The following is a 27551-nucleotide window of genomic DNA, read 5'->3' on the forward strand; positions in this document are numbered from 1 at the left end:
GCAAATGGAATTTCTATAAATAGGAGGAAAAATAATTTCCTGTGTGTCACATTCTAAAGAGAAAACTTTAATTGTGAATTCATCTCTTGCTCGATGAGGGAGCAAGGTAAGAGCGGAGGCGGGCTCACAGAGGTGGCGGCACTGCGTTTTAATTCTCAGTGATGACACATGAATTCTCCAGGGCTTTCCAGCACTGACCTCATCAATTTTCAGACAATGAAACTACCCTTCCACACCCCCTGAGCCCTTCATCAGTCATGTCCCCCATGCTCAAATGTCACCTGTGCTCCTTGGGGGACCTGAGCATGAAAAAGTCAAGGCTCACCTATATCTGCAAAAACCAGGCAGGAAGAGAAGCCTATTCCTGGTTTTCCAGGTCTAGGCCGAGAACTAGACCCAGGTTCCCTGTCTCCTGGTCCAAGGTCCACCACAGTGAGAAATATTTACAAAATAATATTTCCTGGGTTACTGCATATTTTGCTTCAAAATCAGCCAGGCTGCTCCCAGCAGGGCAGAAGAAACTCCACAATCTTCATCCAGAATTGAGAGACACCTGCTACCTCAGCCCCTCCTGGGCTCAGTAGATGCTTGTAGTGTGTGTCACATGGTCCCCAGAGCTACATGGCCAAGGCCTCTCCAGGAACTAGGAAATGAAAGACTTGAGAACTTTCTTCTCATTGTGTTAAACCATAATAACATCAACATGTAGTGGACACATGGGGGGACAGGCCCTTGCAGCCTTTGATAAAGGCCCCTCTGCCAAGAGAGGGGACGGGGTGAAGGAGAACAATCCCTGCTCTTCATTCTGTCTCTGGGGAGGGTGCCTGGATGGTGGGCTGTGTGCACACAGGTCCACAGCCAGAGGAACCCCCAGGTTGCCGTCGTGATACTAAGCCGCCCTGTCGCTGCTGAGTCACTGTGATTACAGGAGAGGATAGGTTCAGTGCATCCTGGGCCTGGTGACAAGCTTGTGTCATCTTGAAATTAATAAACTGGGTTTCTTGTTTTGCACAGTGTTTACTAGACAAATATTCATTGAGCACCTTGCAATCACAGTCCCTGCCCTGGTGGACACTGGTCTCATACACTGGCCCCTGAGGCGAGACACACTTGGGGCTTAGGGTAGGGGTATGGACCCCAAAAGCCTGGGCAACAAACAGATACCGGCCAGAAGCCCTCCCTTTGCAGGGGGTGTGATTTCAGCAGCTGGCTTCCCTAGACTCACGGGAATTAAGAAAAGCAGGTGGTGAGAGTTCCTACTGTGGCTCAGTGATGATGAGCCCAAATGGTATCCATGAGGATATGGGTTCAATCCCTGGCCCGCTCACGTTCAGGATCCAGCATTGCCTGTGAGCTGCAGTGTAGGTTGAAGGTGTGGCTGGGATCTGGCCGTTGCTGTGGCTCTGATTTGACCCCTAGCCTGGGAACTTCCATATGCTGTGGGTTCCGCCCTAAAAAGCAAAAAAAAGAAAGACAAAAAAGAGAAGAAATGCAGGTGTTCATTTTCGCCCAAGGCAGGAAAGAATCCCAAAGGGAGGGAAGGGAGGTGGCTGCCAGGCTCTGGCTCTGTGTCTGGCCTGCTCCTGCCTTCTCTGGGCAGAGGGCATACTTCCTGCTAGCCTACCCAGCCCCAGGCTCTGGAGAGAACTCCACGGGTGAGCAGCAGGCCTGTTTCCTGTCTCTGGACCCACTCCATCTGCACCTGCCTATCAGGGCTCCCTAGAACCTCACTTTGCCCACAGAAGCTGGGTCTCTGGGGATGGGGAACCAGCACCCAGACTGTGCCCCCCAGCTTCTGTAGGAACTGCATTTTGTCATTTGCCACCGGTAACACACCATGGAGTGACTGAGCAGCCCCTTCAAGACTCTGATCCAAGATTTCTGCTCTCCTAGTTTCTTCCTTTTCCTCTGCTGCACCGCACCCACTGACCGCGGGCGCGCTCACTCGCGTGCACGCGCTCACACACCTGCACATGCGTGCGAGAGCACCCAGAGCGTCGTCCTTGTCACCTGCACGATCAGAAGCACCCCAGTACCCCCAGGGGGTGCGGCAGGAAGGTGGGGGAGGGACGGAGGGACAGGGGGCAGGGGGAAGGGAGCACCGAGATGCCTGCCCCCCTCCCCGGGTGCTCTCTCCACCTTCCCCTTCTCATTCATTCAGAACTGAAGGCGCCCCAACACTTAACAAGGAACCCCTGCCCCGCCCCGACACCCCACCGCTTCGCCTGTCGTCCTTTACACCGGTTTTTACACCTGATTACACAGGGATTCTTTGTACTGGGGGCAGACGGGGAGGAGAACCTGGGGAGGGAAGAGGGCGGAGGGGAGGGAGGGAGGGAGGAGGGGAGGGAGGAAGAGACAGCGAGAGAGAGAGAGCGCGGGAGCGCGAGCCAGCGGAGACTCTGGCCGCTGTCGCTAGAGGAAGGGAGTGATTAGTGGCTGGGACTGGAGGGGGCTGGCAAGGGAAGACACAGGATGGCTTAGAAGCCTCTGCCTACAGGACCTCACGGGCAGGGAAAGACTCTAGACAGAGTCCAAGGCTGCTGTGATGGCTGAGGCTGGAGGGTCCCCTCAGGGGCCCTGAACGCGTTGGCACTGCCTCTCAGGGACACCCTGGAAGTTAGCATCAGTGGGACTTGGAAGCTCTGATCTCAACAAGTAAGTTGTCTTCTTTCCTCCTCCGTTTCTCCCCAGCTCACCGGTTCTGGAAGGCAGGACGGGTGTTCTTAGGGTGCCTGTTGCCCTGGCACCTGTCTTTTACCTGGCACTTGCCGGTTTGGGAGCCACGGAGACTGGGAAGGGCTTCGGGAGGGGAGGGTCCAGAGTTCCGCCGGGGAACCTGAGATCCCAAAGCCAGCAGGCTGCCCTGGGCCAGGAGTTTAGCCTTCAGAGGGCTGTGAACACCATCGCTGTGTCTCTGTTTGGTTCTACAGCAGAGATACCCCGGCTGCTGAAAACCCCCATCAGTGGTGTGGGGTTGGGGTGGGGGGGGCGTTGTTCCCCTGGGCAGCGGCTCTGTCTTCAAGTGGGGGCGTGGAGAGCCAGGGCGGGCAGCGCTCCCCCCTCCCCCCGCCCCCAGCCTTAGATCCTGGGCTTAATCTTGCTTTCTTTGAAGTCTGGCCAAATTGGAAAACACGGCCTTGCTAATTCTGCCCTCCTGCTGCCCGGTCACTTCCTCCATATCTCTTTAAACATCTTTCAAACTGTTCAGAAAGGCCAGGGGTCAAAGCTCCAAGGGAAGGGCTGGGAACAAGGGCATGGCATCCTTACTCCGTGCTCCCAAACCTGTGACTCCCTGGAGAGCGGTGATGCCCCTACTCACCCAGGGCTCTCCTCCCCGGGTTCTGGGGCAGCCCAAGCACTGCTGGTTCCTTGGACTAGCTCTGGCCAAGGGGTCTGTGCCAAGCTCCTGGCTGGGCAAGGCTAGCCCAGCACCAGTCCTGAGGGTCCTTTCAAAACCCAGCAGATCAACAGGCATGTGAACATCTGCTTTGTGTCAGACTGTGCAGGACACTCTGCTCTCTTCCGATCCTTTTCTTGGAGCAGGTTCATCATCCAGGTTCTGCCGATGAGAGAGTGCAGCTGAGCAAGGCTGTGTAACTTACAGAAGCATACAGCTTACAAGTGAGATTCCATTTTTTTTTTTTTTTTGCCTTTTTAGGGCTGAACTTGGGGCATATGGAAGTTCCCAGACTGGGGGTCAAATGAGAACTACAGCTGCCAGACTATACTGCAGCCACAGCAACGCAGGATCCAAGCCATGTCTGTGACCTACACCACAGCTCACAGCGATGCTGGATCCTTAACACACTGAGTGAGGTCAGGGATCGAACCCACATCCTCATGCATATGACTTCAGCTGAGTCACAATGAGAGCTCCCACAAGTGAGATTCTCACCTGGATCTGGCTCTGAAAGCTACCTCTTTTTCATCACTAAGAGTACACATCACAAAGTACTTCTCCATGTGGGAGAGAGGCAGGGAAAAGAAGCTAATATGTATAAACCAGGCACAGAGCCGGACACATTCATGCACATTAAGCTGGGCACCAGTCCTTGTGAGGGAGGTGGCCGTCTCACCCGCTTTACAGATGAGAAGAAAGATTAGAGAGCCCTGAGCATTAGCAAGTGGCAGAACCATTAACTCCTTAAAAAAAAAAAAAAATATATATATATATATATATATATTTTTTTTATGGCTGCACCCATGGCCTGTAGAAGTTCCTTGGGCCAGGGATTGAATACGAGCTGCGGCAGTGACAAGGCTTTAACCCTCTGCATGGGGCCGGGGATCGAACCCATGCCTCTTCATTTGGATTCAGTAACCCAAGCTGCTGGGATTGGATTCTTAACCCACTGCGCCACAGCAGGACTCCAGAGAGCCATTAACGTCTAAATGTTTGTCCTCTGGCTTCAAATCCAGTCTTTCCAATGTGTGAAGTTCTGAAGGTGTTCTGGCCTCTCCACTTTCACAACGTGTCTTCAAAACCAAAATGTAAATCTCAGCAGCTGGCTGAATAAGGCCCCCGGGGGCTTCCTAGAATCTGGTGGGAGAATCAAGCAGAGCCAGTGGCTTGGGCATTAGCAAGAAAGGGCCTTGGCTGAGCTCTGACTTGAGAAGCTTAGTTGGCCTGACTTTGATTTTCAGCTATTGATCAGACCTGAGAGAGCCTCACTCCACCTTGAGAGGAAGTGTTGGGGTGCAGAGGGTGTGCTTCTTGGCAATAATTTAGGGGAAATCATCACTTATTGAATACTTCCTGTGGATGGTAGGCATTTTATGCTTGTGATGAGATTCTGTTTTTTCTTTTCCCACCCAGTGTGTTTCCCACCACTCCTCCTTGCCTTGCCTCATCCTGCCCTACACCACCCTGGACCCAAACAATCTAAAGTCAAGTTCACAGAGTAGAGAGCTAGAACCTAAGGCAAGAAAAAGACAAGTCTTCTCTTACCTTGGGAGGAATATCTGGGGGCATTTATCAAATGTTTATTATTTGTCAGGGCTCCATTCATTAATTATGAGATTGATAATAAATTGCTACAACAGGAGTTCCCTACGTGGCTTACTGGTTAATGAACCTGACTAGGATCCATGAGAATGCTAATCCCTGGCCTCGCTCAGTGGGTTAAGGATCCGGCATTGCTGTGAGCTGTGGTGTACGTTGCAGACGCGGCTTGGATCGTGCGTTGCTGTGGCTGTGGCGTAGGCTGGCAGCTGTTGTTCTGATTCGACCCCTAGCCTGGGAACTTTCATATGCCTTGAATGTAGCCCTGAAAAGACAAAAAGAAAAGAAAAGAAAAATAAATAAAAAGAAAGAAGTTTAAAAAAAATAAATTGTTACAACAGCATAAATCATTAGAAGAGCACCAGGGCCACCACTGAAAAAGGAAACAGCCTGCAGAGAAATGGTCTGTGCTTTCCACAAAGGCATGGAGGAATTATTTGTCCCCCCAAACTAGGTTCTGGATCCACGGCCCAGCTCTCCAACAGAAAGAGCATCACTCAGACCCAGAGCCTCCTGTCCTCTGCTGGCCATCCCCCAGCAGCCTTCCTTGTTTAAGTCATCTATGTTACGGGGGCATCCCTGGGGCCCCCCTGCCTCCTCTGGCAGTCAGATCCCATTGGGATTCCCCAGTCTTCAGACTCGTACCAAGCCAGGCAGAGCTCTTCTTTCTGTGGGTCCAGCAGCATCAGTGTGGCTCAATCACCCGAATTCTCCCCATCAAGGCTGTGTCGTGAGATCCCCCTGAGAGTTTTTTGCCAGCGCCCCTGGTTTCCGGTCCAGGAGACACCAGAGGTGCTCCAGTGGCCGATGAGGATGCTGCCCTGAAGTACAAGGGGCAGGAAGTGCCAGCTTACCATCCTGTCCTCTCTCCTGTTTGCTCCACAACTGGCCAGGCTCTCAGGGCTTCCTGGGGTCCAAACCCCCAGCAGTGTTCTGTGCCTTCACGTACTTGAAAACTGGGTCTACCTCTGTTTTATTTTGTTTTTAAATTAGTTCTGCAACCATTGATATGCTCTCCTAGCATGTGTGGCAATATTTAATTTTTGAAAAACTTGAAATGTGATCATTGGCGCAGGGAGGGTTATATGTTTCCCACTTAGGAGAATTAGCAAAAGTCTGCGCTTTCTGAGCAATCCTGTTGAATATTTTGGCTGCAGATGGGAGAGTGATGGGGAGAAGAGCAGGGCTCGGGAATGGATTAGGTGGTGGAAAGGAGCCATTTTTAGATTAAATGCTCACTGTGGCTGAGCTCCAGCCTGGCTATTGAGAGCCGAGGCCCATCTTCAGTTGTCTAGGAGGCTGTGGTCGGCCATGGAGGAATTATTTGTCCTAAAGACAAGATAAGGAGAATGGGAGTTCAAAACGCAAAGCATTGTAGACAGATATTTGGGGGGCGGAGGGAATCCTGAATGTATTTTTCTGAGACCCCTGGAGTGACTTTCTCTGAAATGATTTTACCTCAGAGGGGACAGTCTCCCCTTCCTGAACCCAGGCTGCCAGGGGACCGAGTAGTGGCCTCTGCCAGGGCCGTTCGGCTTATCCAGTTCCTCCTACCTTGACATTCTGATAAGTGAGCTATTCTCGGCCACAGAGCCCAGGACGGCAGCGACACTTGCCAACGGCTGTGTTGAGCTAAATGTCAGAGCCAGACTTTGACACATGACCCTGGAGATCCCGGCTGGTGTGTCAGTGTTCAGTTCCATCATCATTCCAGACCAGAGCAGGCTGAGGCGCAGAGGTCAGGGATTGCTGACCAGTTTGGCAGGTGGCAATGGCACTTCCTGGTCACCAAGGGTCAACCCATATGGTGGCCAGAGAGGCTGGTGGAGGTGGGGGTGAAAAGGCACCAGGGTGGGTGGAGACTGTGACAAGGACAACCTTTCAGCCCCTCATCCTCATCTGCCGAGACCTGGATGTCTGGGGCTGCGTGTGCTGCCCACCCCATCTCTGCTCTCACATTTCAGGCTCCCAGACTTAAAGTCAGGTAGACCCTAAGGCCATCATCTTTGATTTCTTGCTGCTCATAAAGGACAAGAGGGGCAAAGGGAAGAGCTGTCTGGGAGCCGAACCTGTGCCCTGCATCGTGTGTTCAGTCTCTCTCCTCCCAAGACCGGACTGTTGAACGCTGATGCACAGAGCTTGGCCGGGAGGAGGGTCACAAGAGCAGCAGGGACGAGGTGCTGCCTCTGCCCCAGGGAGCTGCCATCCAGCAGGGATAACAGGTGCCCAGGGTCAAGGGACCTTACCAACTAGGCTGTGACAGCCAGTGCCCCTGGACCTAAGGGAGTGAAAGCCCCCTGGTCCTCCATCCCGTTGCCTCAGTCACTTAGGAAAGTGACTTTTATGGGATGAACTTAAGAAGTCACTTATGTACTCCTTTAAAAATGTGTATGGAGCTCCTGTCATGGACCAGATCTTGTGTAGGAACTTGTAATAGAAGGTTAGGTCATACACACACCCTGCCTGCCCTGCCCCCAGCTGTCTCAGAGGACTGACTGGGAGTCGGGGTGAGGGACAGATGTGCCCATGGACACATCACAGCATCAGGAAGCACCAAGAGATGCAGAGCATCCAGGAGGACCAGGGAAGCCTTCCCAAGGGGGCTCAAAAAACCACGTGGTCCTGGTCACTACCTGCATTGTAAGTTGTGAAATAAAGATGATTTCTTCCATTTTATTCTTTTTCAAAACTGTTTCCCCCTATTCTAGTTCCTTTAGCTTTCTACATAAATTTCAGAATAATCTTCTCTGTAGCTACCAAAAAATCTCATGGGATTTTGATAAGAATAGCATGAAATCTACACATCAGTTTGGGGAGAACTGACCTTTTTACTGTGTTGCATCTTCTCATCCCTGAGCATAGTGTGTCTCTGTTTCTTTAGATGTTCTTTGGTTTCTTCCACTGGCATGTTGTAGTTAACACAGTTTTTTTGTTTTGTTTTGTTTTTTGTTTTTTGTCTTTTTAGGGCCATACCTGCGGCATATGGAGGTTCCCAGGCTAGGGGTGGAATCAGAGCTGCAGCTGCCAGCCACAGCCACAGCAACATCAGATCTGAGCTGCGTCTGCAACCCACACGACAGCTCACAGCAATGCCATATCCTTAACCCACTGAACAAGGCCAGAGATGGAACCTGCGCCCTCATGGATGCTAGTCGGGTTTGTTAACTGCTGAGCCACGATGGGAATTCCAACACAGTTCTTTTTGATTTACCATGAACGAACTCTGTGACCTTGGGAGTATCTCGCAGTTCCCCAGACCTACATTTTACTTTCTGTCAAATGGGTGTAATGGCATAGCAAAATCAGATAAGACAGACTTCTTGCCCTTCGCTTGATGAGTCTTTTCTCTGTTCCTTCTTTTCTTCTTTCCAACTCTCTGTGCCTTTTTCTTTTCACCCTTTGTGGTCTTAACCTCCTTTCATGCTCAGCCCCTCACTCTCACTCGTGTCCTCTTTCTCGGATTCTCTCGGCTTCTCCTGGTCACTGTTGCTCTCACATTTGTCGTATTCCTCTTTATCGTATCTCATGGGAGGATGCAATTTTCCTTCCTTACCCAGGGCCAGTGGACCTGGGTTCAAGTCCAGACCCACAACCCTAGTTTGGGGGCGGTTTCCTCACTCTCCCCTGTGCCTCTCTTTCTTCATCTATGGTTGGGGACGCAGCGTCTGTCTCACATCTTTCTGAAATGATCAAATAGTCAAGACAGACAAAGCATCCAGCATGCAGTCTGGTGCACGGTAGTCCCAGTGGGCTTCTGCTAGAATTACTTGGAGTTTACCCATCATGCTCAGTCTCTGGTCCTCTCTCACGGATTCCCTTACCTTCTGTCACCATCCCATCTTTTTCGCTTGTATGAAAGTCCATTTGTATTCACATTATCTTGCTTTCTTGATTCGGGCTTCTCTGCCCTCCTCCTATGCCATAGTCTCTGATTGTCATTGATAAATTGGCACCAGCCCAGGAAATTGGTCCCTGGGGATATAGAGAGGAAACAAGTGGTTTTTCATTTTGATGTAATTATTAATCTCCTTTATTATTTAATGCAGGATTCATGCTCACAGGGCATGGTTATAATGAAGAGAAGGTATTATAACGCTTTTGCTTTCAGAGAGATAGCCGGCTTAAAGGGAAAAGTACTGGATAGACAGATATAAATGTGGGGAAAATGGAAAATGAATTAATTTGATTTTCATGCCCTTTGATTCGTGATTTTTCATACATCTTCTGTCGGGGGGCTGGGAGGGTGGATCTGGATTGTGGCGGGTAAGCCCTGGCTGAGTGTTAGGATGCATAAATGCAAGGACCCACAAGGAGCCGCAGCAGTCCACCAGGCAGGGCAACACAACGTTCCATCCTAAGCAGATGGGAGCCAAACGGGTTGGGAACCTTGGTCACAAGCTTGCAGGCCTGTTCCACGGATGTACTGCTCAAGAACTAGGTACTTATAAGATGCTAAATTTCTTGAGAAGTACCTGTGATGAGGCCTTTCGGTTCCATAATTCATACCTCAAATTCGGCCTGATGTTTACCCTTTTAAAAATTAGTGAGTGTATTTGGACTCACTTAGATATATTCAAATAGATCTCTGAAAGACCATTAAAATGGTCTTTCATCTCTATATTTCCTCCCAAGAATCGAACTCCACAGGCAAAAGCCGGGGCTGTCTGCTCTCCTTTCAGACAAGAGCTGTCTTTAAAAGCCCTTCAGTGGAATGCCGTTTCATCCTCTGTCCTTGCTTTTTATCTGTACTGTGAACTCCCAGTGTTCTTGTGCCTTTCATGACAAAGTCAGCATAGGATTCGTCCACAGCTCTTCAAATAAGGTTCGTGTTTCTCTCCAGATACCAAAAAATAACGCACGAGGCTTTATCCCTGCCTTAGAGACTCCTGTGAGGAGGCGGTCCTAGTGTGTAGCTTGGTCTGGGCTGCCTGAGGCTCTGAGGGCCCGGGTTTACCTTTTTGGCACCGACCGGTCCCTTCTCTGTGAAACCACCTTCTGGACCTATTGTTAAATCTTCCAGTGCTGGTATTACCCCAAACGTCACCAACTGCGTTTCTGTGTCTATAGTGTCATCATCATGGGAGTGAGTCAACCAGTTGTCCTTGGACTGCAAGCCAACTGTAAAGTGAGGGATTTCCCGTCAGGGCTCAGGGGAAACGAACCTGACTAGCATCCATGAGGATGCAGGTTCGATCCCTGGTCTCCCTCAGTGGGTTAAGGATCTGGCATTGCCATGAGCTGTGGTGTAGGTCACAGACATGGCTCGGATCCCACATTGCTGTGGCTGTGGGAGCAGCCAGCAGCTAGAGCTCCAATTCGAACCCTAGCCTGGGAACCTCCATATGCTGTGGGTGCAGCCCTAAAAAGATTAAAAAACAAAACAAAACTATAAAGTGAGACTGAGATAAGAGGATTCTCATGAACCAATCCAAGAGTTCTGAAAGGCCACCCCCTGCAGAGGTGCCAATTAAGATTATTATTTCATAATAATTCCGTATAGTAATAATACTGATGTCATTTCATACCTCATACCTATGGGTAACCATGGGTAACAATTCAGATTTGGTGGCTGAGTGCCTTTTACTGGTATTCAGTGAGATAGAATTTTCCTGATAAAAGGACAGGTATTTCATTGACACCCCGCTTCCTGGGGCTATTTCCAGCTTTTACACAGGAAAGAGACCCAAGGTAGGGACCTATGGAGTGACATGTGATTCAAGGCAAGGTATATGGCCAGGAGGCTTATAATTCAAGACCAAGGTCACACTCGGTCTGGGACTCTGGACTTAGAAGGATGTCAAGTGGAAGACTGGAAGTGCTGGGTTCTAGAGTCAGCCCAGTGTCAGAGCAAGCAGTTTCTGCTGCTTCCCAGCCATATGACCTACCTTCTCTGAGTCTCAGTCTCCTTATCTGTATAATGGGCACATTGCACTTATGCCCCAGTGTTGTCAAGATGATTAGATGAGTTAACAGACATAGGCACCTGGTTCAGAGAAGAGAACAAACACACACAGACACACACACACATAGTTCACTTCCAGGGCTCTTCCATAAAGAAAAATAAATAAATCAGCATAACTCTGTGCGGGAAATAAGTTGAACACGTGTTTAAGACAAAAGCAAAGTGAGTGCAAAGGGTCTGGGGGAGCAGCACAGGAGATAGATGCCCCTAGCAAGCTTGCTCTGTTCAGGGCATGTCCAAGTCAAACCTAGGGACAGCTGACCCACTCTGGGAGCAGCCGCAGCCCTGCATCCAAACCCCCACCTTGACTTTGCTCTGAGCAATAACACCACCCAGCTGAGGGACCAGACTCAAGGGCATCCCAGGATGGAGCCACAGGATGCCTGAGCAGGTGGACCTGGGAGTCGGTTGTGGCTCCCCAGGGAAGGTCATTCTGAATAGCTGGACACAGCAGGTCCCTCATCCCCTAAGCCTCCTTGCCACCTTACACAGCGGCTCCCTGGCAGCGACCTCAGCATCTCAGCAGTCAGGACCATAGGGCGCAGGGACCTCACAGTGATGAAGGGTGCCGCCCTGCACAGCCTCTTCCTCCAGCCACAGGGTCCCAGCTCCATGTTCCACTGAGAGTGCCTCACCCTTCTGCTGGCACATGTTCCCCTCATGCAGCCAGGGACAGTTTTGCATACCAGATGGAGGGGTGCCGACTTTGGCTGTGGCAGGCCTCAGCAGAGCCCTTTCTCTGGGGGGTTCAGCCTGGAATAGGGCTAAAAGGAGCACATGTTCTCTGAGCCTTTGTGAGCCTGTGATAGCAAGGAGCATCCTGGGCACAAATTGGCACCTGGGGTTCAGTCCACGCCTCTCACAGAGGCCCCCACCCTCTTAGTCCAGGATCCTCTGATGCTTGGTAATCAGCATCCATTATATCCGAGCCAGAAACAGCCTGGGAGGTGATCTGACCCACCTCTTTCCTGGCCTGGCAGCCCTCCCCACCCCCCAGGGTGCTCCCTCCACCTTTTTTCTTCCCACTGGGAACCACTTCTAGCCTCAGTGACATGGAGGACCCAATGCTTCCAGTAGCACATTTGCAAGGGGCATCATTGCACGGAGAAGCCAGGTGGGTAGAGGAGGCCCTGTGAGAAGCGGAGGCATGGTGGCCGCCTGCACCACAGGGGAGGTTGGGTGAGGGGGGGGACAGGGCTGTGGAAGGGGAGACAGGGTTGGTTAGGACCATGAAACCGAGCCTGCAGCCCACTTCCCCGTCTCTTTGCTCTCAGGTGAGTCCGGGATGGGCTTCCTGGCTTCCTCTGTACTGAGGGTTGACAGGCTGAGCTCCTGGCAGACTCATTAGTGCAAACAGGAAAGCTCCGAGGAGAATTTACTGGCATCACCACAACCCAATACCATGCTCGGCATCGCTCAAAGTACAAGCCAACCTGTCCATGTGGGGAAAGAGCCTCTCTTCAACTCGGAGCCCAGAAGTATAATTGGCAGCTGACAGACTGAATCTGACTCACAGATATATTTTCTTTGGCTAGCTCGGTGTTTCAAAAATTGTTGAATTAGTTTTCAACATTGGGGAAAAAAAAAAAAGAAATTGTATGTCTGGAAGTCTTCATTTCTAGCTTTTCTGGAAAAAGAAAGTGGAAGATCTGGAAGCACCAGCTCCACATTCTTGCATGACAATAATGAACTAGAGCCAGTAACCCTGCCCCCCTTTACCTTGTGGACTCTGCTCACCTCAGTCCCCGCTGCTCCCTAGCGTATTCCCAAAACGCAGAGCAAGTTGTGATTGCGTTTACCCTGTGTTCCTATAACTGCTCTTCCTAGAATCTGCTAGAATAGGAATCACATCTTTTAAAATCTTTTGTTTATCAAAAATATGGAAATGAAGGTGTGAGAAGTCTCATATTTGAAGAAAAAGAAGAGAAAGCACACTGTCTGATCAACAGGCACATGCAGTGTGTCTGTGTTGGTAGAAGCAGCAGCTCTGTTCACCAGCCTCACTATCTGCCAGCAGAGTTTGGTACCAGTCTCCTGGGTTCTGGTTATTACAGCAGGCACACGCTGCCCGGGAGGGACAGGTGTCCACCCCACTCCTGGGATGAAGGGAAGTCCAGCCAGGGTCACCCAGGGTGAGTTTGGTGGCAGCCATTTGGTGGTCTCTGCCTTGGGAAAGGCCCTCATGTCCACACAGTGATGCTTCTGGGAGTGAAGAAGATGCTCGGTGATTACACCAGGGTACCAGATGTTGGCTGGTGGACATTCTGTCTCCTTGGAGCAATTAGGCACCTGTGTGAGCAAGTATTGCTGTGATGAGAAAAAGTCCAGGAGGAACTGTAAACACAAACAGGGCAGGGGTGGGGGTTAGCTCAGTGGGAAAGCGGGAGGGCGGTGGGAAGATACCAGCCCCCCCCAGAGGTGGGGGACAGCCCCAGCTCTGTGCAGCAGCCTGGGCACCAAGGGAAGCCTGGCAGTAAAGCATGAATTGTCTTCCACTCATAGATCAGGCTGCGTCGTAGACTGGCTCCTGGGCCAGGTGTTCCAGAGCTGCATTCAGAGGCTTCTGAGTCAGACCTGCCTGGCCTGTCACTTAATCACTGAGCGGCCATGAGCAAGTCACTAACACTCTGCTTTTGTGGTCTGTACGTGAGGCTGCTAGGATGGACTTCCTAGAGCTGTCTGAGCATTAAATGAGACAATGCATGAAAAGCACCCAGCGTGGAGATGGCCTGGAATGGGAGTTCCGTACATGAGCTTTGAGAGTTGCCCGCTCCTGCATCCTGTGTTAGGAAGGCTCACCTCAGCCCACTCGCTGTGTACCCTCTCCTCCAAGTCTCTCCTGACTCTTCCTCACCCACTCAGGCCAAGCTGAATCAAGAACCGCACCTTAAGGATCTCTCACTGTGGCGCAGCGGAAACGAATCCAACTAGGAACCATGAAGTTGAGGGTTCGATCCCTGGCCTCTCTCAGTGGGTTAAGGATCTGGCATTGCCATGAGCTGTGGTGTAGGTCACAAATGCGGCTTGGGTCTGGTATTGCTGTGGCTGTGGTATAGGCCGGCAGCTATAGCTCCAATTCAACCCCTAGCCTGGGAACCTCCATATGCGACGGGTGTGGCCCTAAAAAGCAAAAAACAAAAACAAAAACAAAAAAAAAACCCTTAGGAGTTCCCATTGTGGCACAATGGGTTAAGAATCCAACTGCAGTGGCTTGAGTCACTGTGAAGGCACGTGTTTGATCCCCAGCACTGTGGATTAAAAGGATCCAGCATTGCCTCAGCTTTGGCTTGGATTCAATCCCTGGCCCAGGAACTTCCACATGCTGCGGGTGTGGCTATTAAAAAAACAACAAAAAAAAAAAGAACTGAGTCTTGAACCCTCTGTCCATCTCTATTGCACCGATGGCCTGTGTGTCCCTATCATTCCTGTGAGCCCCTTGAAGGCAGAAAAAAAGAGCAGGGCTCCTCAGTCTCCGGGGCCCATCGGAACCCCCTGGGCCAGACCCTCCGGGCATGTGACCTGGGCATCCGCATGGAGTCCAGCTCCCAGCTGATCACAGTGGGCATCCAGCATGGAGACTGGCCTGATGACCAGGCTATGTGACCCTGGACACATCCCTTAGCTCTCCTCTCATTTCCCCCTCTGTAAATGGAAGACAGAAGATGAGGCCCCTCTTGAAGGAGTAAATGAAAGAAGCCACGTGGCAGCACAGGGCTGGCCTGGCAGGCACAGGGCCCCAGGGGTCCTCCTTCCTCGTCCTTGATGCTTGAAGGTCTCCTACCTCCTCGGCTCTCCCCACCCCCACCCCGAAGCAGAGGATAACAGAGTTGCCCCTCAGGAGAGTTCCCATCACGCATGCACTGTGCACACACGTTTCCTTTCATTGTCACAGCAGCGTTCCCTCTCTGGCTGGCACTATTGTCATCTCCATTTTGCACAGTAATTGAGGCTTAGAAAAGTCACTTCCCCAGAAGTCAAAGAGCAAGCTGGATAATCTGATGCCTCACTTTTCATCACCTGCTTCCCCGTCTATGGTAGGTTTTTTTTTTTTTTTAAATCTCTACTGTAACATCTAACCACAGACTCACTGGCTTAAAACAACCCCATTGATCAGCTCACGGTTTCTTTTCTCTTTTTTTAAAGTTTTATTGACGTATAGCTGATATACAGTGTTGTGTTAATTTCTGCTCTTCAATAAGGTAATTCGGCTGTACATGTCCACACATCCATCCTCTTTCAGATTCTTTTTCCACATAGATTATCACAGAATAGTGGGTAGAGTTCCCTGTGCTATACAGCAGGTCCCTGTTGGCCAGTCATTCCATATACCTCAGTGTGCATATGCCACCCCCAAACCCCCAGTCCATCCCCCTACCCACCACCTCTCCTCTGGTAATCATAATTTTCTTTCTTTCTTCTTTCCTTTCTTTCTCTTTCTTTCTTCCTTTCTCCCTTTCTTTCTTTCTTTTCTTCCTTCCTTCCTTCCTTTTCTTTTCTTTTTTTTTTGTCTTTTTAGGGCTGCACCCACAGCATACGGGGGTTCCCAAGCTAAGGGTCAATTTGGAGCTGTAGCCGTTGGTCTACACCACAGCCACAGAAAAGCCAGATCTGAGCCACATCTGTAACCTACACCAAGGCAATGCCGGATCCTTAACCCACTGTGCGAGGCCAGGGATCGAACCTGCATTCTCATGGATACTTGTCGGATTCTTTTCTGCTGAGCCACGACGGGAACTCCCATCAAAAGTTTTTTCAAAGTTTGTGAATCTGTTTCCATTCTGTAAATACGTTCATTTGTATCCTTTTTTTTTTTTTTTTTTTTTTTTTTTTAAGATTCCACATGTAAGGGATAGCATATGATGTTGTCTTTCACAGTCCTGCAGGTCAGAAGTCCAGGCACCTCTGGTCTACATTCTCCCCTTGGGGTCTCATGAGACTAAAACCCTGGGGTCAGCAGCTGCAGCTCCTCTGGAGCTTGGGTCCTCCTCCAACTCCTGTGGTTTGGGCAGAATTTTGTTCTTCGTGCTTGTAGGACTGAAATCTATGTTTCCTTGCTGGCTGTTCTCAGCTTCTAGGGGTCACCCACATTCCCTGCTGCATCCCCCCTCCAACTTTAAAGCCAGCAAAGGGAATGCCTGTCCCATCTAGTTCCTCTCCCGCTTCTAATCTCCTGCTTTAGGAAAAGCCCCGTCCTTTTAAGGGCTCATCTGACTAGGTCTGGATCAGCCCAGAGGACCTGCCTTTCTTAGCGTCAACTGTGCCAGAACAAAGCCAATCACGGGAGAGAGGAGGCCGGCCCAGGGGGTGTGCAGGGAGAGTTAGGGGCAGGAATCCTGAGGACCCCAAGAATTCCGCCTATTCCCACGAGTCCTCTCAGTTCCTAGAATGCACTCTACTGATTAGATGTTTTGTACCCCCTGCTCACCTTGAGGGTCTTTGGGGGCATTGGCGCAGCCTATTCACCAACCAGTCTTTTCACATTTAAGTGGTAAGTGGTCTAGATTCCTGTAGAACAGGATACAAATCCCTCAGTCTTAGATATAAATATACCCCCTCCATTACTCCTCCTCCAACCGCACCCCATATCCCTAATCTCAGGAAACATGACCCAGCACAGCTAAGAGAGAAAGGAGGGAATCTCCAAGGATGTCTGCTGTTCCCATTTCGCAGTAGGGAACTGAGTCTGAGACAAGACTCCCCGGCCAGGGCTCCCTTCAAGAAGCCCTGCTGGCCCCCAAGGGCAGTGCCTATCAAGCTGCTACGTCCATGACTTTCTAAAGCAACCTCCGCCTCCCCAACACAGAGTTTTCCTCACGGTGGGAGGAGGCGATGTTTTTCAGAATTCTTAATGCAAAGGCCCATTTAAATGGATGTCAGATTCACTAAAGCGTCACCTAAAATCCAGCTGCCTTCGATTTTGCCTCATTCGAGGCTTTCCCCACTTGTGTTTCTGTATCAAAGAGATGAAACCACTTTGCTGGACTTGAAGCTCTGTCTTTCCCAAGAGCTTTAATTGCGTCTCAGCACAGCTGTCCATTCAGGGTCACAGGAAAGGATAAAAGATGAGGAGCCGTGTTGGGCTTGATGAGATTTAATAGGATTTGCTCAAGTCAGGGCCTTTCCTTGGCCCTGCAGACAACAGCTCCCACACTCGGCTGGCCTTGGCCAGGCCAAAGCTTCCTCCCTGTCCCTCTCTCCACGAACGGTCCCACACAGTCTCCGGGGCTCAAAGAGGCAAAGCTAGAATGCAGACTCTACAAGGCCTGGGTCTGTGGTCATCTTACTGCTTTATCACCAGCCCTTAGAACAGGAGTTGGACAATAATAGCTCCTTAATTCGTGCTGGCTGGATAGATGCATAAATTAATAGAACGGATCTGGAAAACCTGATTAACGCTCATCTTCATTGTCCCTGAAAACTCTTTTGACTTGATGGGCCCACAGCACAGAAGGCCAAGATTTCTAGGGTGGGCAATGCACTTACTCTTAGGCGGAATCTAGGCAGTAGAGGCGCCATGCCTGGCACCTGCCCTGCCAGTCACCTTGAATTAATGCTGCCTGCCTCTGTATTCCTCTCCTAAAGAGGGTTCTTGTGACATTGCATCATCTTTTAATTCAAGGACAGTTTGCAAATATTTACATTTATACTCCTACTTTTGTTTATTTTCATATATTTTGCCCTGCTTCCCCATAATGGCTCCCTGGGCTTGGAGGAATGGACAGTATTATCTGAGGTTTACGGTGGGGTATACTGAGGCAAAGAAAGCTAAGATCGTCTTCCTTTGGCTCCCAGAGCACGCGTGGTGGGGGCTGAGCTGGAATCCAGATCTCATCCTGGATTGAGTGAGTGATGGTCTATGCAGGTGTCCAGCTCACCTGGAGAACAGGTGCCAGCATGCCAGTATCAAGTCAGAGGCAAGCCCCTTTCCCTTCTCTGCTAGATACAAAAAGCCTTCAGATCCGGGCTGAGGTGTCCCAGAAAACCTTTTTCCGTTTCCAGTACAGAACAAGGCCCTCTCCTACAAGAATGTATGAAAGTATGTTTAAAAATAAAGAAGGAAACAGTGCAGAAAATCAGGAGAAAGCTGCTTTCAGCAGAGGCAGGGGATGTGCTTTCCGGGCACCTTGGCTAGTGACTCATTCTCGCTGGCACTGAGCCCGCCGCCCCCGCCCAACATCAGAGGCGGGAGTGTCCGGGTCAGCATCCTGAACAGAACCCCCATCTGGGTTCCAATGGGTGGGGTCCCCAGCAGCACACAGAGCCTCAGGATCAGCAGCCTCGCTCCCCATTTCTGGGCATCTCTGGTCAAGTTTTCAATAAACAGTCTTCTAGCTGGGGCAGAGCAGCATCGTGCTGCGATTCTGCAAAGCTGCACCCACCCTTCCCTCCTGCTTTCATTTATCTTTGTATCTGCCGTGCGGGGGACAGGGAGCAGGTGGCCTCTGCAGGATGGGAAATGGCCATCGGATGTCTGAGACAAATGGTGCTTCCTATGACCCTTCAAGATGATATTTTAAAGGTTACCTTGACATGGCTGCAGCTACCCAGGCAGCAGAGGAAAGGTCTGTCTCTCCGTGCTGGGAGACAGCTTCCTCGCTCAATCAACGAGGCAGTGGGCTGGTGGTTTATAGAATGTTTGTCCAGCATGTTCTCTCAGGCATGCAGTTTCCTGGGAAGGGGAGTACCTGTGAAATTAAGAACTTGGTTTTCAAGATGAAGAAGGGAGTTACCGTTGTGGCTCAGCTGGTTAAGAACCCGACTAGTATCCATGAGGATGCGGGTTTGATCCCTGGCCTCGCTCAGTGGGTTAAGGATCTAGCGTTGCCTTGTGCTATGGTGTAAGTCACAGACATGTCTTGGATCTGGCACTGCTGTGGTGTAGGCTGGCAGCTGCAGTTCTGACTCAACCCCTAGCCTGGGAATTTCTACATGCCATGGGTATGGCCCTAAAAAAAAAAAAAAAAAAGAAGAAGAAGAAGAAGAAGGGCTGGATGATACCATCCCCAGGACTAGAAGCACCTAGAACTTTCTGGAAGGGGCAACTCATCAGTCTAAGCCTGAGCCTCAGAACCTCAACGTCTGCAGACCGTAGCCTGGTAGGGGCTGGAGTCAGACAAACCTGGATCCAAATCCCAAGTCGGCCCCTTAGCACCCAAGCTTCATTTTCTTTGTGGAGGAATGATAACAGTATTGTCTCAGAGTTCTGTGGTTAGAATTAAAGGAGCTCATATAATATTTTAGCAGGGTGTCTGGCTCAAGACTGGGCAGAAATTGAAGCTGTTGCTGTTGGCTGCTGAGGTTCTCATGGTCCTTCCCAGCTTCATCAGAGTCTTGAAGCAATTTACTTTATTATTTTTTATTTAATGGCCAGACCCAAGACATGTGGAATTTCTTGGGGTCAGGGATTGAATCCAAGCCACAGCTGGGATCTATGCTGCAGTTGTGGCACCAGGAGATCCTTTAACCCATTGCACTGGGCTGGGGTTGCACCTCCACAGCAACCTGAGCAGCAGCAGTGGGATACTTAATCCACTGCACTACAGTGGGAACTTCTCTTGGAACTTTTTTTTTTTTTTTGGTCTCTTAAGGGCCACAATTGTGACATATGGAAGTTCCCAGGCTAGAGGTCGAATCAGAGCTGCAGCTGCCAGCCTGTGCCACAGCCACAGCAACTAAGCATCCAAAACCTGTCTGCAACCTACACCATAGCTCACAGCAACACCGGATCCTTTACCCCACTGAGCGAGGCCAGGGATCAAAGCCCTGTCCTCATGGATGCTAGTTGGGTTCAGTACCACTGAGCCATGATGGGAACTCCTTGTAGCATGTTTTAAATGTTATCTAATATTGTATTCTTTTTTAAATTAAAGTATAGTTGATTTACAATGTTTTGTCATTTTTTGCTGTATAGCAAAGTGACCCAGTCATACATATCATATCATACATTCTTTTTCTCATATCATCCCTCATCATGTTCTATTCCAAGTGATTGGATACACTTCCCTGTGCTGTACAGGAGGGCCCCACGGCCCATCCATTCTAAATGTAGTAGTTTGCATCTACTAACCCCAAACTCCCCATCCATCCCAGTCCCTTCTCCCTCCCACTTGGCAACCACAAGTCTGTTCTCCATGTCTGTGAGCCTATTTCTATTCTGTAGATAGGTTCATTGGTGCCATATTTTAGATTCCACATATAAGTGATATCATATGGGATTTGTCTTTCTCTTTCTGACTTACCTCCCTTAATATGAGAATCTATAGTTTCATCTCTGTTACTGCAAATGGCATTCTTTTCATTCTTTTTTATGGCTGAATAGTATTCCACTGTGTTTATGTACCACATCTTTGTAATCGATTCATCTGCCAATGACCATTTAGGTTGTTTCCATGTCTTAATTATTATGAATAGTGCTGCTATGACCATATGAGTGCATGTATCTTTTTGAATCGTAGTTTTGCCCGGATACATGCCCAGGAGTGGGACTGCTGGATCAAATGCTAGTTAGCTCTATTTAGTTTTCCCTAGTAATTGTACCAATTTACATTCCTACTAACAGGGTAGGAGGGTTCCCTTTTCTTTCAGAGCATTTTAAATGTGTGTGAGCAGAATATCAGCAAAACAGTGAACAGAGTACTACAGGTTTCTGGGCGTTTCTTTATTATGTGGCCTAGACTCCAAACGCATCGTATAGCCCTTTCAAAAACCTCGGGGCATTAACGCCCTGTTCATCTCAATTTCTCAGAGGGCAGGGAATTACTGTATTGAAAATGGTGAGTCTACACAGAAATTTGTCATTTTGGTCAGTGTTCAGATGGCCACAGTCTCCCCACTCAGACGATAGGACTGACCACAGGATGAATCAGACACAGGCAGCTTTTTCCTTTCTGTCTGTTGCTAAGATTTCAGATAAAAAGGAGGGAGAGAGGGAGGGATAAAGGAAAGAACATAGACTTTGGCCTGACCAGCTAGAGCCTAAAAATCACCTCTGCTATTTATTTATTTGATAGCCTGGCTGTCACTGAACCTCTTTGGGACTCATACTTCCTATTTATTTCATTCAGTTATTCAATGTGTACTTTCAGAGTACATAGTATGTGCCAGGCTATGTTCCAGGTACTTGGGATATATCAGGGAACAGAAAAGACCCAAAACTGAGCCCTGGATGAGCTTGAAGGAGGGAGGGAGATCGGTAGGAATAAGCATGATGCATGAGCCAGCTACACTGCGTTTGTACAACAGCCATTACAGGAATTCCCGTTGTGGCGCAGCAGAAACAAATCCATCTAGGAACCATGAGGTTGCGGGTTCGATCCCTGGCCTCATTCGGCGGGCCAAGGAGCTGGCATTGCCGTGAGCTGTGATGTAGGTGGCAGACGAGGCTTGGATCTGGTGTTGCTGTGGCTGTGGTGTAGGCTGGCAGCTACAGTTCCAATTAGACCCCTAGCCTGGGAACCTCCATATGCCGTGGGAGCAGCCCTAGAAAAGACAAAAAGACAAAAAAACAACAAAACAAAACAAAAAACAGCCATTACAAGGTCTTACTCCAACAGGTTGTTAAGTGACAGGCCATGTACAAGACTTGGGAGATACTAGGCATTTAACAAATTGTTGCAGAGTTCCCGCTGTGGTTCAGTGGGTTAAGGATCAGACTGCAGTGGCTCAGGATGTGTGGGTTCAATCCCTACCTCCCCAGTGCAGCCGGTTGAGGATGGCATTGCCACAGTTGTGGTGTAGGTCACAGCTATGGCTCGAATTCAATCCCTGGCCCGGAAACTTCCATATGCCCTATGCGGGGCCAATTAAAAAAATACATAAACAGTTGCAACGACTATTTTTTAAATTGCTCCCAGGTTGCTTTAAATCCTTTAAACATTTAATGTGGAGTTTGCACGTAGAAAGTGTTCATTTATTCATTCAACAAACAACTATTGAGCTTCCTGTACTAGGCACCAGAGATATAGGCAGATAATTTGAGAAAATATGGTCTCTGCCCTGAGAATCCCCCAGGCCACTGCTGGCCCATGTCCCCTGTACACTAGCTGAGAGGCCTTTGAGGGCACGCAAGCAGAGTGGCCTTGAAGCTTGGGGTTTCTGTGAACAGAACAGTCCACCTCACTCATGATGTCTTTTTTAATTCGGGGTACCCAGCCATGGCTGGCGATTCCAGGAATGCTATGAACCAGGACATGGAGATTGGGGTCACTCCCAGGGACCCTAAGAAGATTCCCAAACAGGCCCGCGATTATATCCCCATCGCCACCGACCGCACGCGCCTGCTGGCAGAGGGCAAGAAACCCCGGCAGCGCTACATGGAGAAGAGCGGCAAGTGCAACGTCCACCACGGCAACGTCCAGGAGACCTACCGCTACCTGAGCGACCTCTTCACCACCCTCGTGGACCTCAAGTGGCGCTTCAACCTGCTCGTCTTCACCATGGTCTACACCGTCACCTGGCTCTTCTTTGGCTTCATCTGGTGGCTCATTGCTTACATCCGGGGCGACCTGGACCATGTCGGGGACCAGGAGTGGATTCCCTGCGTGGAAAACCTCAGCGGCTTCGTGTCTGCCTTCTTGTTCTCCATCGAGACCGAGACGACCATCGGGTACGGCTTTCGGGTGATCACCGAGAAGTGTCCAGAGGGCATCGTCCTCCTCCTGGTGCAGGCCATCCTGGGCTCCATCGTCAATGCCTTCATGGTGGGCTGCATGTTCGTGAAGATCAGCCAGCCCAAGAAGAGAGCGGAGACCCTCATGTTCTCCAACCACGCCGTCATCTCCCTGCGGGACGAGAAGCTCTGCCTCATGTTCCGGGTGGGCGATCTCCGCAACTCCCACATCGTGGAGGCCTCCATCCGCGCCAAGCTCATCAAGTCCCGGCAGACCAAGGAGGGCGAGTTCATCCCCCTGAACCAGACCGACATCAACGTGGGCTTCGACACGGGGGACGACCGCCTCTTCCTGGTGTCCCCACTCATCATCTCGCACGAGATCAACGAGAAGAGCCCTTTCTGGGAGATGTCGAGGGCCCAGCTGAATCAGGAGGAGTTCGAGGTCGTGGTCATCCTAGAAGGGATGGTGGAGGCAACGGGTAAGATGTTTGCCTCCTTGGCCCCTCCCCCGCCTGGAGCTCAGGCCTGACTCCAGAATCTTCCAGACTCCATCTGGAGCTTTGAGATGGCCGCTCAACCAGCCCCACCCCGAAAAGGTGATGGGGGGGTGGGGTGGGCAGTGGTATTGCTGTTCAAGATGGCCTGATGAGAGCAGCTAAGGTGCACAGAGACCACCAACATCTGGGCTCATTCCAGACTCTGGACAAGCAGTAGCCCATTGAATGGCCCTCCCACGTGCCCATGAGATAGTTGTCCTTAAGTTACTGATGTGGAAACGGAGACAGACAGGCAAATTATTTGCCTGGGAGCAAGCCCTTCTAAGTCCTAAAGCCAGGATGCAGGTCAAGGCCTGGGGACCCCAAAGCCATCATCGGTTTCTAACAGTGTAGCCTGCCCACCCTCCCATCCCGGAGCAGGGGTCACCCAGAGAGAGTTCTGTGATCTAAGAACTTTGGGAAACACAGGGCTAAACAAAGATGAACTGGTTTCTTACTGTAGGACTTGGCAGTGTCTTTACATGTGATGAACTGCCTCCTGAGGAGAGGACGGGGTGGGTCTTTTTCAAACCCAAGGATCCCCAAAGTCATCGAAGCCTCCAGAGACACCTGTGCCCCAGACTCGTAGGCCCCTCTGGAGCAGGCAGTCCCTTGGCTTCCCTGTGGGAGGGGCTCTGTGAACACAGGGCAGGCAGAAAACAGTGCCCAGCCACTGAGAGCTCTGCACTGGGCTCAGGGAGCCCGCACCCCTGCTGCACCCAGACCGGGCAGAGGAGCTGCCATAAACCCTGTCCCTGCCTCTGGTCCCCCTGCCCCTCCTGCCCTCCTTTCTCTGCCCTCACCAGGAGTCTCAGCAGCAGCTGTGGCCCTAAGGCTCATGCCAAGAAAACTCACCTGGGCTCAGAATGGTACATACTTCTCAAATCTGGCAACAGCACTGGGGTTCTGGCTTCCATCCCATTTCCTACATGTGGAAGCAGCTTTGTGTAGACGGCTGGAAGGGTTCATACTCAGCTCTGTCACTTACAAAGCTAAAGCTTGTCTGCCACACCACACTGCCCCCTAGAACATTTGGGGGCCTGGCACACAGGTGGCCAAATAAGCCTTCCTGGCCTCCAGGGAAGCTGGGTGCTGGGTGGGAGATTCGGCCAGGGGCAGCCACAGATCTTTCCCTTGGGAGCCAGCGGGACAAATTAGGGTGTGAGCAGGCTCCAGGGGCCGGGGCGGAGGGACTGGCTTGGCCATCTGCTGGGGGCTGGAACCTGGCCAGGCAGCATATGGTGGCAGCCAAGGGATCCCTTGGGACCAAGGATGGTCGGGAGGTAGGGATCCTCCTCCAACAGCGGTGGGGGCTTGTAGGTCACGCTGCCCTTGGTGCTGGGCTTGGATCAGAACACAGGCTGAGTTTCTGGGAAAAGAGCTCTACTTCCAGGCCACAAAGAAGGGGTCAGCTCGGAGATGTAGGGGCAACAGGAAGGTGGTGGCTTACCACTGCCCCCACCACCCTCACTGCCACCTAGTGGCCTCTCCTCAAAGTCAGGGTCCTGCTTGACCTTCTGCCTTCCCATGACCTGAGTTATCCTGGATCTGCCAGGAGACGAGAGGGAGACCACTTGCCCATGTGGGCTCTGACCTCCAGGACTTTAAGGGCCCGGTAGCCACATGCACGGAGCCACGTACGGGCTTTGAGTTCAGGCCGAGGTATGACCAGCACAGCTCTGGGTAGCCTGCCCGTGAGAGTTTGGGCAGATTGCTCAGCTGTCAGCAAAACTAGGATAATAATCCTCAGAGGCTCACTGGGGGGGCTAAATGAGGAAACAGAGTAACAGATGTGATGCCCAGTGCCTGCCCCCCCTTTCCAGATGTGCTGGAAGATGGCTGCCAGGCACACAGGTAGGGTCTCTAGCCACAGGCATCCCCCTGCCTGCTCCCAAGAGATGGGACCAAAGAAGGGCAGGAAGACCCCAGGAGATCAGGCCCAAAGCTCCCACGGAGGTCCCATGCCACTCTCTTTCCTGAGACCCCCGAGCCTGCAAGCGTCTGGCCTGTGTCTAGACTGGTCAGTGCCTAGCTTGTACCTCTGCAACTCTGCTGAGCTGAGGATGGGCCAAACGCCAGAGGGGGAGGCAGGGCCTAGGCAGCACCCCAAGAGCACACAGAGTGTGGGGTGTGTTGGGATTGCCTGGCACCAGAGCACACGGAGTGTGGGGTGTGTTGGGATTGCCTGGCACCAGAGCACCTCAACCCTGAGGTCCCTGCCAGAGACGATCCAAACCGGGGAGGAGAGGTGGGGTGGTGAGCTGGAACGGGCATCACCATCAGCTCCCAAAGAGCACGAGCCCCTACCTTTCTCGGCCAAAGGATTGAGTATCATCCTGTGACCCCGAGCATAGACGCTTCCTCATCCATAAACAAAGCTGCCTTCTCTGGAGAGAAAACAGCACCTAAAAATAACACAGGCATGGGAGGGCTGAGCGGACAGGGAACAGAGGCATTAGAGCATGCCCAAATCAAGGGGCCACGCTGCATGTGTGTGTGTGTGTGTGCGTGTGCGTGCGCGTGTGCATGCATGCTCACAGGCGCACCCACGTGTAGGCTTCTGCACATGCAAATCCACCCAAAGCAACCCCTGTGTGTTCTAAAAACCTATCTGCTTCTCTGGGTTCAGTCATTCTGAAGGCATCTTTGTTCCAACCCTTTTCCTGCCTCCTTTCTTATCTCAAGCCTCTAGCACTTAACGCATTTTCAGGAACCATGTCCATAGCTCCAGCCACCCCAGAAGTACCCACTCCAGTCTCCAGGAACCTACTCCAAAGTCTTGCATTGCTCATTTCTAATTTTCTGCCTCCGTCACATCTTGAGCTCCTTCAGGGCGAGGACCACGTGTCTTATTTAGCTCTCTATCTCCATCATGCTTTGCATCAAGTTAGATGTTCAACAAATGTTCAACAAAAGATTGGATGATGATGGATGGATGGATGGATGGATGGATGGATGGCTGTGGCCACTCCTAATACATGTGCTCTCTGTTCACCCAGGCATGACTTGCCAAGCACGGAGCTCCTACATGGACACCGAGGTGCTCTGGGGCCACCGATTCACACCAGTCCTCACCTTGGAAAAGGGTTTCTACGAGGTGGACTACAACACCTTCCACGACACCTATGAAACCAACACACCCAGCTGCTGTGCCAAGGAGCTGGCAGAAATGAAGCGGGAAGGCCGGCTCCTGCAGTACCTCCCCAGCCCCCCACTGCCAGGAGGCTGTGCTGGAGCAGAGCTGGAAGCAGAGGCTGAGCAGGAAGGAGAGGATGAGCCTGAGGGTCTGAGGGGGTCCCGGGAGACCAGGGACTCAGTGTGAAGACTGAACTCTCCCCATGACGTCCCGTCACCGGCTTCTTACAAGTGTAGATACTGCAGGGCTGGGGGGGAGGAGGCGGTGAATGGCTAAATGTGCCATTTGGAGGGTGGGTGGGGCAGGAGTCATTATGTCTCTGTGGGGAGGAGCCATATACCCAGTCCCAGAACCTCCCAGCTCGAGACCTCCCCGAGCAGGTGGCCTTTTGCCTGGACCTCTGTGACACAGCTGCCTCCCCTCTCCCAGTCTGTCACACTGGTGGAGGGCCAGGCCGGAGGGGCGTCCCCACACTGAAAAGTACAAGTGGCCTCTGTCCTCACACATCTCTCTCTGCCACCTGGCCCGGATCACCTTTCTCTTTGAGTATCACAGACCAACTGGCAGCCCCTCCGGGACAAACACCCAGAGAGGGCCATCCCCCCTCCCCCAAATCCCTACCATCCCGGGGCTCGTTGTAGACTCAGGGCAGGAAGCTCAACCTGCTGGTGCTAGGGGGAGCTCACAGACCTTGAGGTTTCAAGTTGATCCAAGCCACATCCTTTCAAACCTGAACCCAATGTATAACCCACTTAGAGAGCCACGGAGCACAAAGCCCCCGCCGACCTCTGCCATTATCTGTGAGGCGTGCGTTTTCCCTCGCCGTGTTCTGTGTGTTAAAGGTAGCCCTGGGAGCATCACTCTCTTTTGGGTGACCCTGAGGCAGGGCCTGGGCCACAGGGCACCTCTGATACATGCAGAGTGGCCCTTGGTCCCTTCCTGGCCACCCCAACCGCACTGTGCCCACACCTCCCCCAAAGCGAGGCCTCCAGCAGTTGGGTCTTCACTAGTGCTTTTGGCCCAGGAATCTCCAAGAAGTGCCAAGCTTCACCGTGCTCTCCTGCACAGCCTCAGAGAGCCTGCGGGGTGGTCCAGGGTGAAAGCTGAGGGTAGGGCGAGCCAGTCGGAGCTGAAACAGGAAGAGGGAGGGAAGAGACACAGAGAAAGGCAAGCAGCTAGAATCTTTAAATAAGCATCATTGCCATTTGTCGCTGATTCCAATCTTCGTTCCCAGGCCAAGTCTGGATGTGAATGGCGCAGGGTGAGAGGTACCTGCAAGGGCAGCATCAGCTTCGAGCCCA

At 51.3% G+C, this 27551-nt stretch overlaps 1 protein-coding gene across 1 annotated transcript; it reads left to right on the forward strand.

Moving 5' to 3' along the window:
* On the forward strand, positions 2433–26944 carry KCNJ5 (potassium voltage-gated channel subfamily J member 5). The gene is given in 3 exon segments (NM_214225.1): positions 2433–2658; positions 22119–23057; positions 26114–26944. Coding segments are annotated over 2 exon segments (1260 nt in total). The 5' UTR covers positions 2433–2658; positions 22119–22120; the 3' UTR covers positions 26437–26944.

Source organism: Sus scrofa, chromosome 9 (genome assembly GCF_000003025.6).
Source record: "Sus scrofa isolate TJ Tabasco breed Duroc chromosome 9, Sscrofa11.1, whole genome shotgun sequence".
NCBI classification, from domain to species: domain Eukaryota; kingdom Metazoa; phylum Chordata; class Mammalia; order Artiodactyla; family Suidae; genus Sus; species Sus scrofa.